Genomic DNA, 16,884 nt, shown 5'->3' with positions numbered 1-16,884 from the left:
GCTCCTGTCTGAAGCCGAAGGCCAGTATGATCCTTAATAAGAGGTACTTATTTTATTTATTGCACCCTAACTGACACCATTGGCAGCACACCAACATAACTTTTATATATGTTTTTATATTTCTCAGTTCCCAATGGCATACCTCGAATGCTGTCTTGTGCTGTGTGTCACTGCCTACACTCCAAGTGCTACTACCCCGCACCACTGGAAGCAACAAGCTATTTTAGCCTCACCATCCCCACCTAAATTTTTTGACCTACAAAAGTTTAAACATTTACACTAAAACCCTGTGTATAATAAATGACCTGTGTTTTGATTCAAGCTCAAAAACAGTTTCCTGTGCTTATAGCACAATCTGAGATTCAATGTATATCCACGAACTGAGTAGAACCATGGTCGGAGAAGAGTTCATTGATATGAACAGGAGACAGAAGTGATCCGGCCGGGACTGAGTCTGTCATGCAGCAAGAACAAGGAGAACGTTTCTAGCGTGTGATGTCACATCCTGTTAAAGCGACCTACAGGTGCTAATGTCCATTAGTGATCTGTGTTGAGTTCCATTCATAAAGTAGTAAATGGACTTGAGTGAATGCTCTCTAAGTAGTCATAGTTTCAAGTGAATGGATCCTTCCAATGTAGTTCGCTCAGTACCATCTGTGGATACTATTTGTTCAATTCAATATGTATCAATGTATTTGCTACATATTAGGTAAGCCAAAATAACCTTCTATATTACTTGTGGTACAACTAAAATAAAAAACTTTATTACGCTTAGTTTAAAATCTAATGATTATATAAGAAATATAAGTAATAGATCATGTAATACATATAAAAGGTATATCTAGAAACAAAAATATATTGTCTGTGTAAAAAATGCTAAATTGTTAAATCAAAGTATTTAATTGATATAAAGTCAGACTAATTGACTAAAATACTATATATTTAGTAGTTTGGTGATAATATCAAATTATCAATACATCATCACATTCAGTGCGTTACACTCCTATTTTGTCAATATGTGTTATAAAATATGATCATAAATAAATAGTAATAAATACTTCAAAAATTAAAATATATTGAATTTAAATGGTTGGTTAAATAATGTTCCAAAAGCCAGATCCTTCAGGTAAAACAAAACTGTAAAAAAAAGTTGAAGAATATATAGAAGAAGACAATTATCTGCAAAGTCATTTAATTAATGGGGGTGTATGGAAAAATTAAATCCAGAAAAAACTAAAGAACAAGTTTAAAAAATGGCCTATTATTTAAACTAGATGGTCTACAAGTATCTGATTTTTCTAGTTTTGTAGTTTGCCATACAGTAGCACCACCAGTTGACTTAGGCAAGTCTTTTTGTGCATTTTTATGCCATTTTGGTATTTTTTAAATCATTACATCAAAATACTGATGGTGAGTAGTCAATTTACTTCGTGATCAGGGATAGTTCCTGCTAGGATTTTAAGAGTTCACTAAACTTTCTAGAATATTAGGATTATAGTATTCTATGATTGATTTTCTCTTGGTGTCATATTTAATGTCTTTCAGGTCAGTGGGGTTGGCCCACAGTAAGCCTCTCCTCTGTACTGGGGATGCTATCTGGGATACTTTCTTCTACTGTTGAATCAATTGGTGATTATTACACTTGTGCAAAATTATCAGGAGCTCCAAATCCCCCAACACATGCTTTAAATCGTGGAATTGGAATGGAAGGCTTAGGATGTATTTTAGCTGGCATTTGGGGAACAGGAAATGGAACTACTTCATATAGTCAGAATATTGCAGCATTGGGAATAACAAAGGTAAACTTACCATTTTGCTTTTAAGATTAGCAAATGAAAAATATTTGACAATTTAAAATCGTATGCATTGGTTGCCCAATTAGTTTAATTCAGCTGCCCCAGAAAATGTAAGATATAGTATTTTAAAGCCATCAACCAGGTTAGAAAACTCTTTTTCATATGTTCTCCGAGAGAGTCAGGGAGTAATGATCATAAATCGAGGACAAAGTAGTGAACAGTTACAAAGAACATCTCTCGCTCTTGAAGATCTCTCCTGTATTATACAAACAACCTATTGATTTGGATATGTAATGCTTAATTTTCCCTGCAGCAATTAATAGACAGGTTTTCCAGGCAGATTACTGATAATTTTTGGTTAGTTCAGCATGTAAATGTATGGAAATGTATTGTTATTTATGTATTATGCACTTCTTATATAGCACCATCATATTCCACAGTGCATTACGGACATCATCATCAATATCCCCATTAGGGCACACAATCTACATTCCCTATCAGTAGGTCTATGGAGCATGGGAGGAAGCAGAAAACCTGGAGAAAGCCCACATAAACATGGGGCGAACGTACAAACTCCCTGCAGATGTTGTCCTTGGTGGCATTTCAACCCAGGATACTACATCTGGGCAATAAAAATGAAAAAAGCATATACAGAATGGGAGGAATAGGGCTAAGCAACAGCACATGTGAAAAAGACTTGGGTATACTAATAGATCACAGACTGAATATGAGTCAACAGTGTGATGCAGCAGCAAAAAAGGCAAATGCAATTCTAGGATGTATTAACAGAAGCACACAGTCTAGATCATGTGAAGTCATTACTGCCCTCTTCTCCTCTTTGGTCAGACCTCATCTGGAATACTGTGTCCAGTTTTGGGTGCCACATTTTAAAAAAGACATCAACAAACTGGAGCAAGTTCAGAAAAGAGCGACCAGAATGGTGACCGGTCTGCAAACCCTGTCTTATGAGGAAAGGTTGCAGGATTTGGGAATGTTTAGCTTGCAGAAGAGACTTAATAGCTGTCTGCAAATATCTCATGGGCTGTCACATTGTAGAAGGATCATCTTTATTCTCATTTGCACAAGGAAAGACTAGAGGCAATGGGATAAAACTGAATGGGAGGAGACACAGATTAGATATTAGAAAAAACTTTTTGACAGTTAGAGTGATCAATGAGTGGAACAGGCTGCCACGAGAGGTGGTGAGTCCTCCTTCAGTAGAAGTCTTCAAACAAAGGCTGGACAGACATCTGCCTGGGATGATTTAGCGAATCCTGCTTTGAGCAAGGGGTTGAACCAGATGGCCCAGGAGGTCCCATCCAACACTGCGATTCTATGATTCTAGGATCTCAGTGCTGCAAAGAAACAATGCTAACTACTGAGCCACCATGCTGCCTTGAAAACTTTGTTAGCTTACTATCAAGTGATCGTTTCAAAAGGTAGTGAGTGTAGAATAATTTAAAAAAAATATACCTAATATTTCTGGATCTAGATATAGCTGTTCCAGAATTGCTGCCATCCTTTGATATTCATTTCAATTACTTTCATGATGTGTCCAGTGTTAGTGGTTGGCTCTTTCATGCTTTGGAGCATAGCCCCACCACCAGGGTACTTTTGTTTAAAAGGCAATACTGTGATCACTTCTTTTTTATAGGCCAGTCTCTAAGAAACTAATTAGTTCACTAACTCTGAATGCAATGTATAAATGATTTGAGAAGGACTCAAAAGAACACCAAGGAATGGGCAAAATTTGTATGTTAGAAAGCATTTCTGGTAGGAACTGATATATGTACTAAAATAAACCAATTGGTGTGTCCAAGTTAAATAGCTAAGACATTTTCCTGATAAAAGATAATCACAAATCTTTCTAAAGTGGTTGCCTCGCAATAATCTTTTGCAAAATGTTTCATTGTTTGACCAAATCTAAACTGGTGTGCATCGATCTGGACTAAGCCTGAACTGACACATAATGTTCTGTAAATGTTTTAGCTTTTTTAGACTGCTGTTTTAATTTTTTGAACTTTTTTTTAAAAAATGCAAAAGTCTTGTATAAAGAAGGCCTAAAATATATTTTTGTTTTTCTAGGTTGGAAGTCGCTTAGTAATGCAGACTGCAGGTGTCCTTTTAATTATATTAGGTCTCTTTGGAAAATTAGGAGCTATATTTATAACAATTCCTGAGCCAGTTATTGGAGGGATGTTTATGGTGATGTTCGGTATGATTGCAGCAGTAGGCATTTCCAATCTTCAGGTAATTATATTTGTGCAATATTTATGGATATATGTCTTATAGTTTATGTGTTTGAATAATATATTAGTCTGAGATTTCCAAATCCCACATACAGTTCTGTGCAAAGAAAATGAACAAAATTCAAATCTTAATCAAATTAGTATTTGCCACAGTCATGTGGTTTTTGAAGGAACTTGTCAGGAAGGTCAGTAGTCCTCAAAGATGCTCATGTGACAAAAACTTACAAATACTTACAGTGGAGAAAATACGTTTTTGATACACTGCCGATTTTGCAAGTTTTCCTTCCTTCTAGTGATGAGCGAGTATACTCACTGCTCAGGTTTTCCAGAGCATGCTCGGATGATCTCCGAGTATTTCGGCGTGCTCGGAGATTTAGCTTTTGTCACCTCAGCCACATGATTTGTGACTGCTAGGCAGCTTGAATACATGTGTGGAATGCCTATTTGATATGGAATTCCCACATGTATTCAGCCTGTCTACAAGTCGCAAATCATGCAGCTGAGATAACGAAATCTAAATCTCCCAGCATGCCAAAATACTCGGAGATCAACCGAGCATGCTCGGGGACATCCGAGCAACAATGCTACTCGCTCATCTCTACTGCCTGCACTTAAACTGTGAGAGACATAGTCAATTTGCATTTTATTGCCTGAAATAAGTATTTGATACAATAGAAAAACAGAACTTAATATTTGGTACAGAAACCTTTGTTTGCAATTACTGTTTTTTCATGACCGTTTGCAGGATTTTAATCCATGATGGTGTAATGTATTGCTAACGATAATGTTCTAGAATGTGGTCCCAGCTTCCTTCAGGTCATTGACCAGGTCCTCCCATGTTGTTTAATGCTGATTCCTGACCTTTCTCAGAATGATCCTTACCTCAATGGGCAAGTTCTTGCATGGAACCCCAGACCAAGGAAGATTGACAGTCATCTTGTGCTTCTTCCATTTTCTAATAATTGCATCATTTGTTGCCTTCTCAGCATGCTGCATGTCTATTGTCATGTAGACCATCCCAGCCTTGTGCAGGGCTGCAATTTTGTCACTTGTGCCCTCAGACAGCTCTTTGGTCTTTGCTATGATGGAGAGGTTGGAGTGTGGTTTTTTTTGCGTGTGTGCACAGGTGTCTTTTATACAGGTAATGAGTTCAAGAAGGTACAATCAATACAGGTAATGAGTGCAGAGTAGGATTGCTGATTAAAGAAAAACTAACACGTCAGTGAGAGACAGAATTTTTTATGGTTGGTAGGTGATCAAAAGCTTATTTCATGCAATAAAATGCAATTTAATTATTTAAAAATCATAGTGTGGATTTTCTGTTTTTTTAATTTTTAGATTATATCTCCCACAGTTGAAGTGTATCTATGATACAAAATTACAGACCTCTCCATACTTTGTAGGTAGCAAAATCAAAAGTGTGTCAAATACTTATTTTCCTCACTGTATCTATCATGCTATACCCTCAGGACGGTGTCTGATTATCTTAAAATTTATTCTGTAGCAAGGCAAAGACACCAGATATACAGTAAATGTCTTTAACCCCTTTCTGACCTTAGACATACTATCTAGTCCATGTGCCCTGGACCCGTATGCCCATGGACAGGATAGTATGTCATGTGCAATCAGCCGCGCTCACAAGGGGAGCACGGCTGATCGCGGCCGGGTGTCATCTGATTCTCAAAGCTGACACCCGGCACTAAGTAATAGGAGCGGTCACGGACCACTCCCCGCACTTTAACCCTCGGAACACTGCGATCAAACATTATCAAAAACTGGAGTCTGAACTGAGAAAGTAAATTAATGTGTATGCACAATGTAAGTGCATATTAACACATAACCATTAACCAGAGAAAACAAAAAGCAAAAATATCCTGAAATAAAAAGTAAAAAATAAACTGCAAATAATGCATAAAAGTTTTTTATTCATTTCATTGTGCATTCAGTGCATATAAGGGTGTGACCGCCTCTTTCTGAGCTGGGAAAACCATCCTGTCTGGCCTAAGCTTTTACTAGTGGTTCAGTCACTCGATCCTTGTTCACATTCACGCCACTTGGCAAGTGAAAAGGTTTTAAATACTAGAGTAGGACTGTCCCACAAGGGTTGCCGTGCCGTGGTGGGATGGCTTGTACATTGTTTTGATCAAAATTATATTTACTAAATACCCTTATTATTATTATTACTTTTATGCATTATTTGCAGTTTATTTTTTACTTTTTATTTCATGATATTTTTGCTTTTTGTTTTCTCTGGTTAATGGTCAGGTGTTAATATGCACTTACATTGTGCATACACATTAATTTACTTTCTCCGTTCAGACTCCAGTTTTTTATTCATTTCATTGTGCATTCAGTGCATATAAGGGTGTGACCGCCCTCCTTCTGAGCTGGGAAAACCATCCTGTCTGGCCTAAGCTTTTGCTAGTGGTTCAGTCGCTCGATCCTTGTTCACATTCACGCCACTTGGCAAGTGAAAAGGTTTTAAATACTAGAGTAGGACTGTCCCACAAGGGTTGCCGTGATGTGGCAGGATGGCTTGTACATTATTTTGATCAAAATTATGCTTACTAAATACCATTATTATTATTATTATTATTATTATTATTATTATTGTTATCATTACTTTTATGCATTATTTGCAGTTTATTTTTTACTTTTTATTTCAGGATATTTTTGCTTTTTGCTTTTTGTTTTCTCTGATCAAACATGATCGCAGCATTCCGGAGCTGGCAGAGGGGCTGACAGCCCTTCTGCCTTTGGATCAGAGACCACACAGCATGATGCGGAGTCCCAATCGCTGCCATGGAGACCCAATTTCATCATGATGACATCTGGGTCCCCAGGCCTGAGAGACTTCCTGTCATGTCAGGGTTTGGATTAGGGTTAAGATTGGGATTAGTGTTAGGGTTGGGATTAGGGTTAGGTTTGTGGTTAGGGTTATGGTTAGGGTTGGGATTAGGGTTAGGGATGTGTTGGGGTTAGGGTTGGAATTAGAATTGGGTGGTTTCCACTGTTTAGGCACATCAGGGGCTCTCCAAACACGACATGGCATCTGATCTCAATTCCAGTCAATTATGCATTGAAAAAGTCAAATGGTGCTCCTTCCCTTCCGAGCTCGGCCATGTGTCCAAACAGTGGTTTACCACCCACATATGGGGTATCTGCCTCAGGGCAAATTGCACAACAACTTTTGGGGTCCAATTTTTCCTGTTACCCTTGGGGAAAAAAATTGGGTGTGAAAAGATCATTTTTGTGGAAAAAATATGATTATTTTCATGGCTCTAAGTTATAAACTTCTGTGAAGCACTTGGGGGTTAAAAGTGCACACCACACATCTAGGTAAGCTCGATAGAGGTTTACTTTCCAAAATGGTGTCACTTGTGGGTGGTTTCTACTGTTTAGGCACATCAGGGACTCTCAAACGCGACATGGCATCTAATCTCAATTACAGCCAATTTTGCATTGAAAAGTCAAATGGCATGCCTTCCCTTCCAAGCTCTGCCATGCGCCCAAACAGTGGTTTACCTGCATATATGGGGTATCAGTGTACTCAGGACAAATTGTACAACAACTTTTGGGGTCCAGTTTCTCTTGTTTCCCTTGGTAAAATAAAACAAATTGGATCTGAATTAAATTTTTTATGAAAAAGTTAAATATTTTTTTTAAACATTCCAAAATTTCCTGTGGAGCATCTGAAGGGTTAATAAACTTCTTGAATGTGGTATTGAACACCTTGAGGGGTGCAGTTTTTAGAATGGTGTCACTTTTGGGTATTTTCTATCATATAGATCCATCAAATGTGATGTGGTCCCTAAAAAAAAAAAACTGGTGTTGTAAAAATGAGAAATCGCTGGTCAACTTTTAACCCTGATGACTTCCTAAAAAAACAAACATTTGGTTCCAAAATTGTTCTGATATAAGTAAACATGTAGGAAATGTTACTTATTAAGTTTCTTGTGTGACATAAGTCTTTGATTTAAGGTCCTTAAAATTCAAAGTTTGAAAATTGCAAAATTTTCCAAATTTTTGCCAAATTTCAGATTTTTTCACAAAAAAATGCAAGTTGTATCAAAGAAATTTTACCTATCATGAAGTACAATAAGTCACAAGAATGTAATGTCAGAATCACTGTGATCCATGGAAGCGTTCCAGATTTATTACCGCATAAAGGGACATTGGTAAGAATTGCAAAAATTGGCCTGGTCATTAACATGCAAACCACCCTTGGGGATAAAGGGTTTAAGAACTATTTTCAATGTAAAGAAGGAAGTGATGACATGACCTCCACAGATCATCTAGTCGGTGTGGGATTTCACAATGTGGCAAAAGGAGTTGCTCAAACCTACATCTACAGAAGATTGGTTTGGAACAACCTCCCTGTCAAATTTCCTAAACAGGTGTAGGTGCGTGTAAAAGAAGTAATACCTTGATGGATGCTTTGATGCTCTTTTGAAGGCAAAGGGTGCTCATAACAAATATTTATTTGATTTAGATTTCTATTTTTCTCATTCACTTTGCATTTATCTTAGTTATTTGCTAAAAATACATTATTTGTATTTCTATTAGTAAAAGCATGGGAATACAAGGCCAACTCAAGTAATAAATCTTAATTTACTAAACCTTAAGTGAATAAAAAGAACTCCAAGACTTGTTGGATGAATAAGGCTGCAGTGCTATATTAAGGATATTAACTTTAGTAATAAGAAAACTACATTAATATTAATAATAAGAAAACAACTTTAATAACTTTAATAATAAGAAAACAACTTTAACAATAAGAAAAGATTAATGACTCAGTCCTTAATTGTCTCGAGTCAATCCACCAAAAAATAAATTAACAACATATCACATAGCCACATGGCTAAGTGTTACCTCCCTTCAATAAAGCACAGTGACAGTAACGACAAAACAAGAAAAGGGTTGGGTGGGTGGGGAAGATTCCTCAGGATCCTGTCAGAATGCCAGGGTTGCACTCTGTCAGGTATTAAATACCAGCCTGACCCCCCTCGTTGTGTCAATCCTCATGTCCATTGGTCCAAAATTGCTGGAAAAGCTGTTTCCAGGTTAGTAAATTCTGCCCGGCAACTTGCACAGTCTTCTCCCGCCCGTTTTCATTAACCCTTGCAGCTCAAAACAGAGAAATAGCAGTTAGTAGTGGAAAAATACATATTAAAGAGACTTTAAGTTTACTGTCCAGTAATTCCCATGAGCCCCCTTTATCTTACAGATCGGGGGCTAACATGGGAATACAAGGCCAGCTCAAGTAATAAATCTTAATTTACTAAACCTTAAGTGAATACAAAGAACTCCAAGACTTGTTGGATGAATAAGGCCACAGTGCTTTATTAAGGATATTAATCACATTAATAACTTTAAGGCTATGTGCCCACGTTGTGTTTAAATCCGGACACTGAAAACCGAACTCCTTCTCAGAAGTTGCGCGTTTTTTTCCGAGCGATTTTACCGCCATTATGTTCGCGATTTTGCCGTGATTTTCGCGTGCGATATTCAAGCACTTTCCAAGCGATTTGAAGCATCGCTTGGAAATTGATTGACAGGTTGGTCACACTCGTCAAACATAGTGTTTGACAAGTGTGACCAGGTTTTTACTATTGAGACAGCCTATGCGGCATCAATAGTAAAAGAAAGAATGTAAAAAATAATTAAAAAATTAAAAAATCGGGGTATATTTATCTTCCGAAGTCCCGCGCAGTCTCAGCGATGCTCCTGTTCCCAGCGATGCCTTGCGAGACCTGTGATGACGTTGGTCTCGCGTTGCTATAGCGATCTCACGAGACCGGTAGAGTCACGCCAGACTACGTCATCACATGACCTTGCCGCAAGGCATTACTGGGAACGCTGTGGCCCGGGAAGGCAGCGCGGGACGTCAGAAGGTAAATATACCACGATTTTTTTATTCTTTTTTTTACAGGGGTATGGTACCCAGGGCCTGGAGGACAGTCTCCTCTCCTCCACACCGTGGGTACCAACTGCACATGAGATGCTTAACTTCGCGCATGGTGGGCATAGCCACATGCGGGAAGTAAGCGATTCTCATGCATTGCTATGGGTGCGGAATCGCGGCAAATACAAGTCTATGGTCCTATGTCCATTCTTATGGACTATGATTGTGTACAAGTGTTTTGCGTGTTGATTTTCTGCAAAACAATTAATGTTTATTTAGGGCATATGGACTTACGCTAAAATCAATGTATTCATGCATTATTTGATACAGCTTTTTGTTTTTTGTTTTTTTTTCCCCCCCTCCCTTTCTGAGATTATGGGTTGCAATTTACACTCACTGGCCACTTTATTAGGTACACCTGTCCAACTGTGTGTTAAGACTTAATTTCTAATCAGCCAATCACATGGCGGCAACTCAGTGCATTTAGGCATGTAGACATGGTCAAGACAATCTCCTGCAGTTCAAACCGAGCATCAGTATGGGGAAGAAAGGTGATTTGAGTGCCTTTGAACGTGGCATGATTGTTGGTGCCAGAAGGGCTGGTCTGAGAATTTCAGAAACTGCTGATCTACTGGGATTTTCACGCACAACCATCTCTAGGGTTTACAGAGAATGGTCCGAAAAAGAAAAAAAATCCAGTGAGCGGCAGTTCTGTGGCCGGAAATGCCATGTTGATGCCAGAGGTCAGAGGAGAATGGGCAGACTGGTTCGAGCTGATAGAAAGGCAACAGTGACTCAAATTGCCACCCGTTACAACCAAGGTAGGCAGAAGAGCATCTCTGAACGCACAGTGCGTCGAACTTTGAGGCAGATGGGCTACAGCAGCAGAAGACCACACTGGGTACCACTCCTCTCAGCTAAGAACAGGAAACTGAGGCTACAATTTGCACAAGCTCATCGAAATTGGACAGTAGAAGATTGGAAAAACGTTGCCTGGTCTGATGAGTCTCGATTTCTGCTGCGACATTCGGATGGTAGGGTCAGAATTTGGCGTAAACAACATGAAAGCATGGATCCATCCTGCCTTGTATCAACGGTTCAGGCTGGTGGTGGTGGTGTCATGGTGTGGGGAATTTTTTCTGGGCACTCTTTGGGCCCCTTGGTACCAATTGAGCATCGTTGCAATGCCACAGCCTACCTGAGTATTGTTGCTGACCATGTCCATCCCTTTATGACCACAATGTACCCAACATCTGATGGCTACTTTCAGCAGGATAATGCGCCATGTCATAAAGCTCGAATCATCTCAGATTGGTTTCTTGAACATGACAATGAGTTTACTGTACTCAAATGGCCTCCTCAGTCACCAGATCTCAATCCAATAGAGCATCTTTGGGATGTGGTGGAACGGGAGATTCGCATCAGGGATGTGCAGCGGACAAATCTGCGCCAACTGTGTGATGCCATCATGTCAATATGGTCCAAAATCTCTGAGGAATGCTTCCAGCACCTTGTTGAATCTCTGCCACGAAGAATTGAGGCAGTTCTGAAGGCAAAAGGGGGTCCAACCCCTTACTAGCATGGTGTACCTAATAAAGTGGCCAGTGAGTGTATATATGTGTATATAACAACAAAAGGTTAAAACAAATAAAAACATTGCTCTTTCTGCATGAAAAGTTTCATTCATAATGAATCATAACTGATTATCTATTTTTCTTCTGGGCGCAAATGTATTTTTCAAATAGGCTCGTGTTCACATGTGTTGAATTCCACACATGCATTTTAGAGGCTTTTTTTGACTGGATGTTTACACATCGATGTGCCATTGCTATACAACAAAACAAGTCCTTTGTAGACTACTAAATACACTTTTCTGGCATTATGGGTCGCAATTTATATATGTGCATATAACAAAACAGGGTTAAAACAAATAAAAACATCGCTTATTTTGCATGAAAAGTTTTATTTATAATCAATCATAATTGATTATCTATTTTTCTTTAGACTCATTTGTGTAATATTCAGCATCCATCTTTTGATATATTCGTGGTGGCGTCTGTGGTGCATATGTCGTTTTTCTTTGCATATGCAGTATTTGGGCATCTGTACAAGCGCATAGCATTTGTTGTTATTTATCTGTTTATATATAGATGCCATATAAATATTGTTTAGTTTTCTATTAGCATTTTGTGGCCTCACTTCAGCAAACTCGCCTCTGCGCATGCGCGGCTTGTTCATTTATCTTTATTGTCAGCGGTTTTCATTGACAATATGGCCGTGGTTGCAATATTACCCGGCCGCTTTATTTCAGTGAGGTTTGTTTCAAAGAACTTTATTGCTAAACGTCGTAACACTGACAAGATGGCCCCGGCCACATGCATCTCTCGCCGCCCTATGTTGGTAAGGTTCTCATCTCATTATACTTCACCTGTATTTAGGGTATTTATATGACCAACACATTCATGGTTACAGTGCTTTATTTCTCCCTTGAGAAAGCCACTTTCTGGTGGCGATACGCGTGGGGTTTGCTCCCCCCGCACACTCATCCCACAGAAGCACCAGGCACTTTATTTTTCATATGCACTGGCATATTATGCAGCTTTGGTTTATTTGACCTTTTCTGCCTTCATTGTCTCTGCCATTTGTGGTCTGTATGTCTGCAACGACCTTATTAGAGGTGCAAGGGCATTAGTACTGCTGTCCCATATGGGCTTTTGATATTTTTCCATTCTTGTATTCATCTGCTCAACTTTGTTTTTTTTGTTTTTTGTTTTTTTTGTTATATGCAGTCCACAGGAGTGTGTGCTCATTAACTACATCAGTGAGTACATAGATGCCAGTTCAGGGGTTTAATATGTGCTTTATATATTCATGGTGCTGTGAATAGTTCTCTTTCCAAACCAGTCAGGCATTTCATTTTTCATGTTTAATGCCTTTTTTCATTTGTTTGTTTTAGAGACTGTTCCTCATTAGACACTTTATAGTGCTCATTCATACATTGTCTGTGGGGTCTGTTGATGTGGGAGGTTTATCATATCATTATTTCATGATTTGACTTACCACTTTTCCACATGTTTTTAAATGTTTTTATGGAGTCTGTGTTATTCCATGTCTGTGTTGGATGTATTCAATAAACTTCATACATTTTTTACTCATACATGTGGTGTTCCCTATTCATAGGCTGGTCGCTTTGTTCTTTTTTTCTGTCACATATTTTTGACTAGTCTCTGGTGAACCCCTCTTTCCAGTGGTGCCCTCCATTTTTGTTCACAATTCTTTGCGATTCCGCACAAAAGAATGAGCATGCTGCTATTTTTTCCGCGATGCGATTCCGCCGTGGAAAAAAGCGCAGCATTAGCACAGCATGTGTGGAATTCCATAGGAATGCATGGGGTGCATTCTGTACAAGATTTTTAAACGTTTTCGCAGCATTTTCGCACCGAAAATCGAGGCAAAAACGCTTAAAAATCACATCGTGGGCACACAGCCTAATAATAAGAAAACCACATTAATTCTGAAAGAGTGGGAAGAAAAATTATAATGACCTAAATTAAGAACCTGCAGCGATTTTTTTTTTTTAAATAAAGTTAAATTGGAATTTTGTCACAAAAGAACCATCTGAATGAATAAAAAGGAGCCTGTATAAAAAGGTCTAACCGAGATAAAGTCACGTAAGCAATGAACAGGGCACAAGTTACTATTGATAGATGATAAACGCAACCATACTCCTTTCCCAAATTGATCAGTCTTAGACTTACGAATACATAAAACAAGGCTATCCTGCACAAAAAACAGCATCACACCAGCTAAGCCCAGAAGGAAAAAAGTTATTCACAGAAACAATCTCACTAATTTTCAAGGCGGCAAAAAAAGAGGAATGGAAAATTTTCTCTGAATCGCAAAACCTCAAAACTAAATGAGCAAAATTGTTCTAAAGCTCCAAATATCTTTAACAACAAATCAATAGTAACTGGGCGACGTTTATCCACTGAAAAACACTTTCTTAAAGCCTTTCAACAATTTTTGACCTGAAAAATAGCACTAAAAGGCCTTAATTCATACAATTTTTGAAAAAAATGAAATCCCATGTACCGTACGTGCATAGTATGCATAGTAGCATACGAATAATTGGTTTCAATTAAACTAGATAGAAAATGAACCACTGCCAATGCATAGTTATCAAAGACATCAATGTCAGAACTCCGACAATACGCTAGCCACCTGTATCATGACTGCGAGTAATCCTGCCAGGTTTTTGGACACGCAGACTTTTGAATAAAATGATTAGGCTAATCGAAAATCAGGCTCCATAAATGCTGAGGGAGGCAGATCCTGTCGCAATCCGCTCCTGGTACCAAATTCCGAATGTCTGCCATTGAAAATGAGACAATGCCTCAACCACTGGGTTAATATTAGAAGAATTAAATCTTGCTTTCAGCCAGATATTAAATTTTAAACAAAACAAAGCAATATGCCTGAGGAGCTACACCACCATAACATATTTGGAAACTAAAGTATTGAGAGCAAAGATGGCTGGTTCACTATTTGACATAATAAAAATACTTTTGTTCTGGAAAAAAATGACCCCAAACAACTACTGATACTAAAAACAGGAAAAAGCTTCAGTAAGACAGTTTCTCGTGACTTGCCTCTGTTGCCAAGAATGGTGCCATGGCTCCACACTCAAATGCCCTGACCAAAACATGCAAAACCCGCCGAGCTATAACCCGTGAAGAACGACAAAGCAGAATTAACAACAAACTTATCCTGAATCATGCTGCGACTGTTGAAATAAATCAGAAAAGTAATCCACATATCCAGATCATCACGCAATTCCATTGTAACCCGGATATGAGAAGAGGGGGATAGCAGTCTTCTGTTAGCAAAATACAATCTTTTAGAAAAAATCTTACCCATTGGTATGACCCATAAGGCAAAGGCTAAACAACCCAAAAGAGACTGCCATTCTTATAGCAACACTTTTTTACGCCCGAAAAGCAAAGCAATCATATTGAGAATCTTCTCAATTTTGTGCAAAGGAAGCCTAAACTCCATCAATAAAGAGTTAATTTCAACACTAAGAAATTCAAAGGAATGAGACGGAAAAAACAGTTTTCTCTGTGGCTAGTGGGAAGCCAAAATTCTCTGCAAATGTACAAAATTTTGTTAGCAATCTCAAGCAAGCATTAGACTCTTCCGGGCCAACAAACTAAAAATCGTCCAAATAATGGACTATCCCCCCTGCAGGCTCATCGTTTTCTTCCACTCACTGAAAAAGTCGCTACAGCTTCAAAATAAAAAAGACAGCCTAAAGCCTATAGGCAAGCATTTATCAAAGAAGAAAAAAAGTCAAAATAAAAAACCCAAGAATGAAAAGCCACTAGGAATAACAGGGAGTAAACAAAATGCTGACTTGATGTCCAACTTTGCCATTAAGGAACCTTTGCCAAACTTACGTAATACCAAAATGCATCCTCAAAAGAAGCCAACTTGACAGATGCCATAGATAATATCCCCTTCGTCATTAAGGGACGATCCCGCTGGGAATAGCAAATGATAGATGATTCTGTAGCTATTAGGTTCCTTTTAGGTACTACTCCTAAAGGAGAAATACTAAAATTTTTAAAGGGTGGGACAACAAAAGGACCAGCAATTTTACCATCTTCCAAATCCGAAAGCAATTTATCTCTAGCATCTGGCATATGCATTTTAACTGACTTCAAATTATCAATTATTTTGCAACCCAAACCATTAAACGGAGGAACAAAAAAAAAAGAACCTTCAGAGAAACCTTTAGATACCAGCGCTGCCATCTCCCTGATTGGGAAGGTTTCTAAGAAACATGACATTCTTTCCCACTTCACTTCTGTCTGCGCTTTTTTGAATAAATTCCCTAGGAATTGGCTGTAGCTGGGAAGCACTGGCAACCCTTTTAAAACAATGGAAAACTGGATGGTTAACAGAGCAAAATGAAAACCATTTACAATTCGAATCATTAAAGACAAAACATAACCCTTTTTTAATGGTGACCACAAACCCACACCCTTAACCCAAATTCTTATAAGCTTCCAAAATGATGTCTAAAGGTTGAAATAAACCACCACACTTCTCTGGAAATCTTTTACCAATAATAGAGGAAAAGATACAAAAGGCTTGCAGCCAATTGTGAAAAGATCTGGAGACACCTCTCCTACGATCATCATCCTTCTCATCCTGTTTTTTGTTTTGTCTTGTTTAACAAACTCTTTTCTAGAAGGAAGAAGAGATAAAATATCAATAAATTCATTCTTCCAGATTTTTTCTTTTATATTAGATGACAGTCTTCTCCCGCCCATTTTCATTAACCCTTGCAGCTCAAAACAGAGAAATAGCAGTTAGTAGTGAAAAAATACATATTAAATAGACTTTAAGTTACTGTCCTGTAATTCCCATGAGCCCCCTTTATCTTACAGATTGGGGGCTAACATTTTTAATTTACAGCACATTTTTCCCCACCTGCTTAAGACTTTGCCCAGTAATGCTCTTCAGAATATTTTATATCATAAAATTGTACCATATTTAAAGGGTTGTCCGGGCTTTTCACATAAACTCAGTACATATCTGGGCTGCAGAATTATGACAATAAGTAATTTACTTTCTGTCACTAGTTTGCACGGTTTTCTAGATATTCTGAACAGAACGTCCAAGGGGGGGTGGTGTTATGGCATTGAAATGATAACTAGTCGTAACCTCCTACTCTACTCCAAACATGCCCTCTATAGCAATAACCCCACCCTCCATAGCTACAGGCCCTCCCCGTCCACATGAAGCAGCCCTCATCACACAGTAGCAAATTCCTCCCCTCCAGCAGCCTCAGTGCAGAGAGCAGAGAGCTGCTCCCCCAGACACACACTGAACAGTAATCTATGGAAAGTGAAACTAGTGAGGAGGGAAA

The 16,884-nt window shown here is 38.5% G+C and overlaps 1 protein-coding gene across 1 annotated transcript in view; it reads left to right on the top strand.

Annotated features, from left to right (window-relative positions):
• Positions 1–16,884, top strand: part of LOC141060686 (solute carrier family 23 member 1-like) — a 643,790-nt gene that overhangs the window by 514,757 nt on the left and 112,149 nt on the right. The window contains exons 9-10 of the mRNA XM_073557017.1: positions 1,546–1,799; positions 3,882–4,046. Of these exons, the coding sequence (XP_073413118.1) occupies positions 1,546–1,799; positions 3,882–4,046 (419 nt within the window). The remainder of the gene's footprint in view (positions 1–1,545; positions 1,800–3,881; positions 4,047–16,884) is intronic.

Source organism: Dendrobates tinctorius, unplaced genomic scaffold (assembly GCF_039654945.1).
Source record: "Dendrobates tinctorius isolate UK_male_01 unplaced genomic scaffold, ASM3965494v1 ptg000241l, whole genome shotgun sequence".
NCBI lineage: Eukaryota > Metazoa > Chordata > Amphibia > Anura > Dendrobatidae > Dendrobates > Dendrobates tinctorius.
Note: the sequence above shows the minus strand (reverse complement) of the source record. Positions and strands in the feature narration are given on the sequence as shown.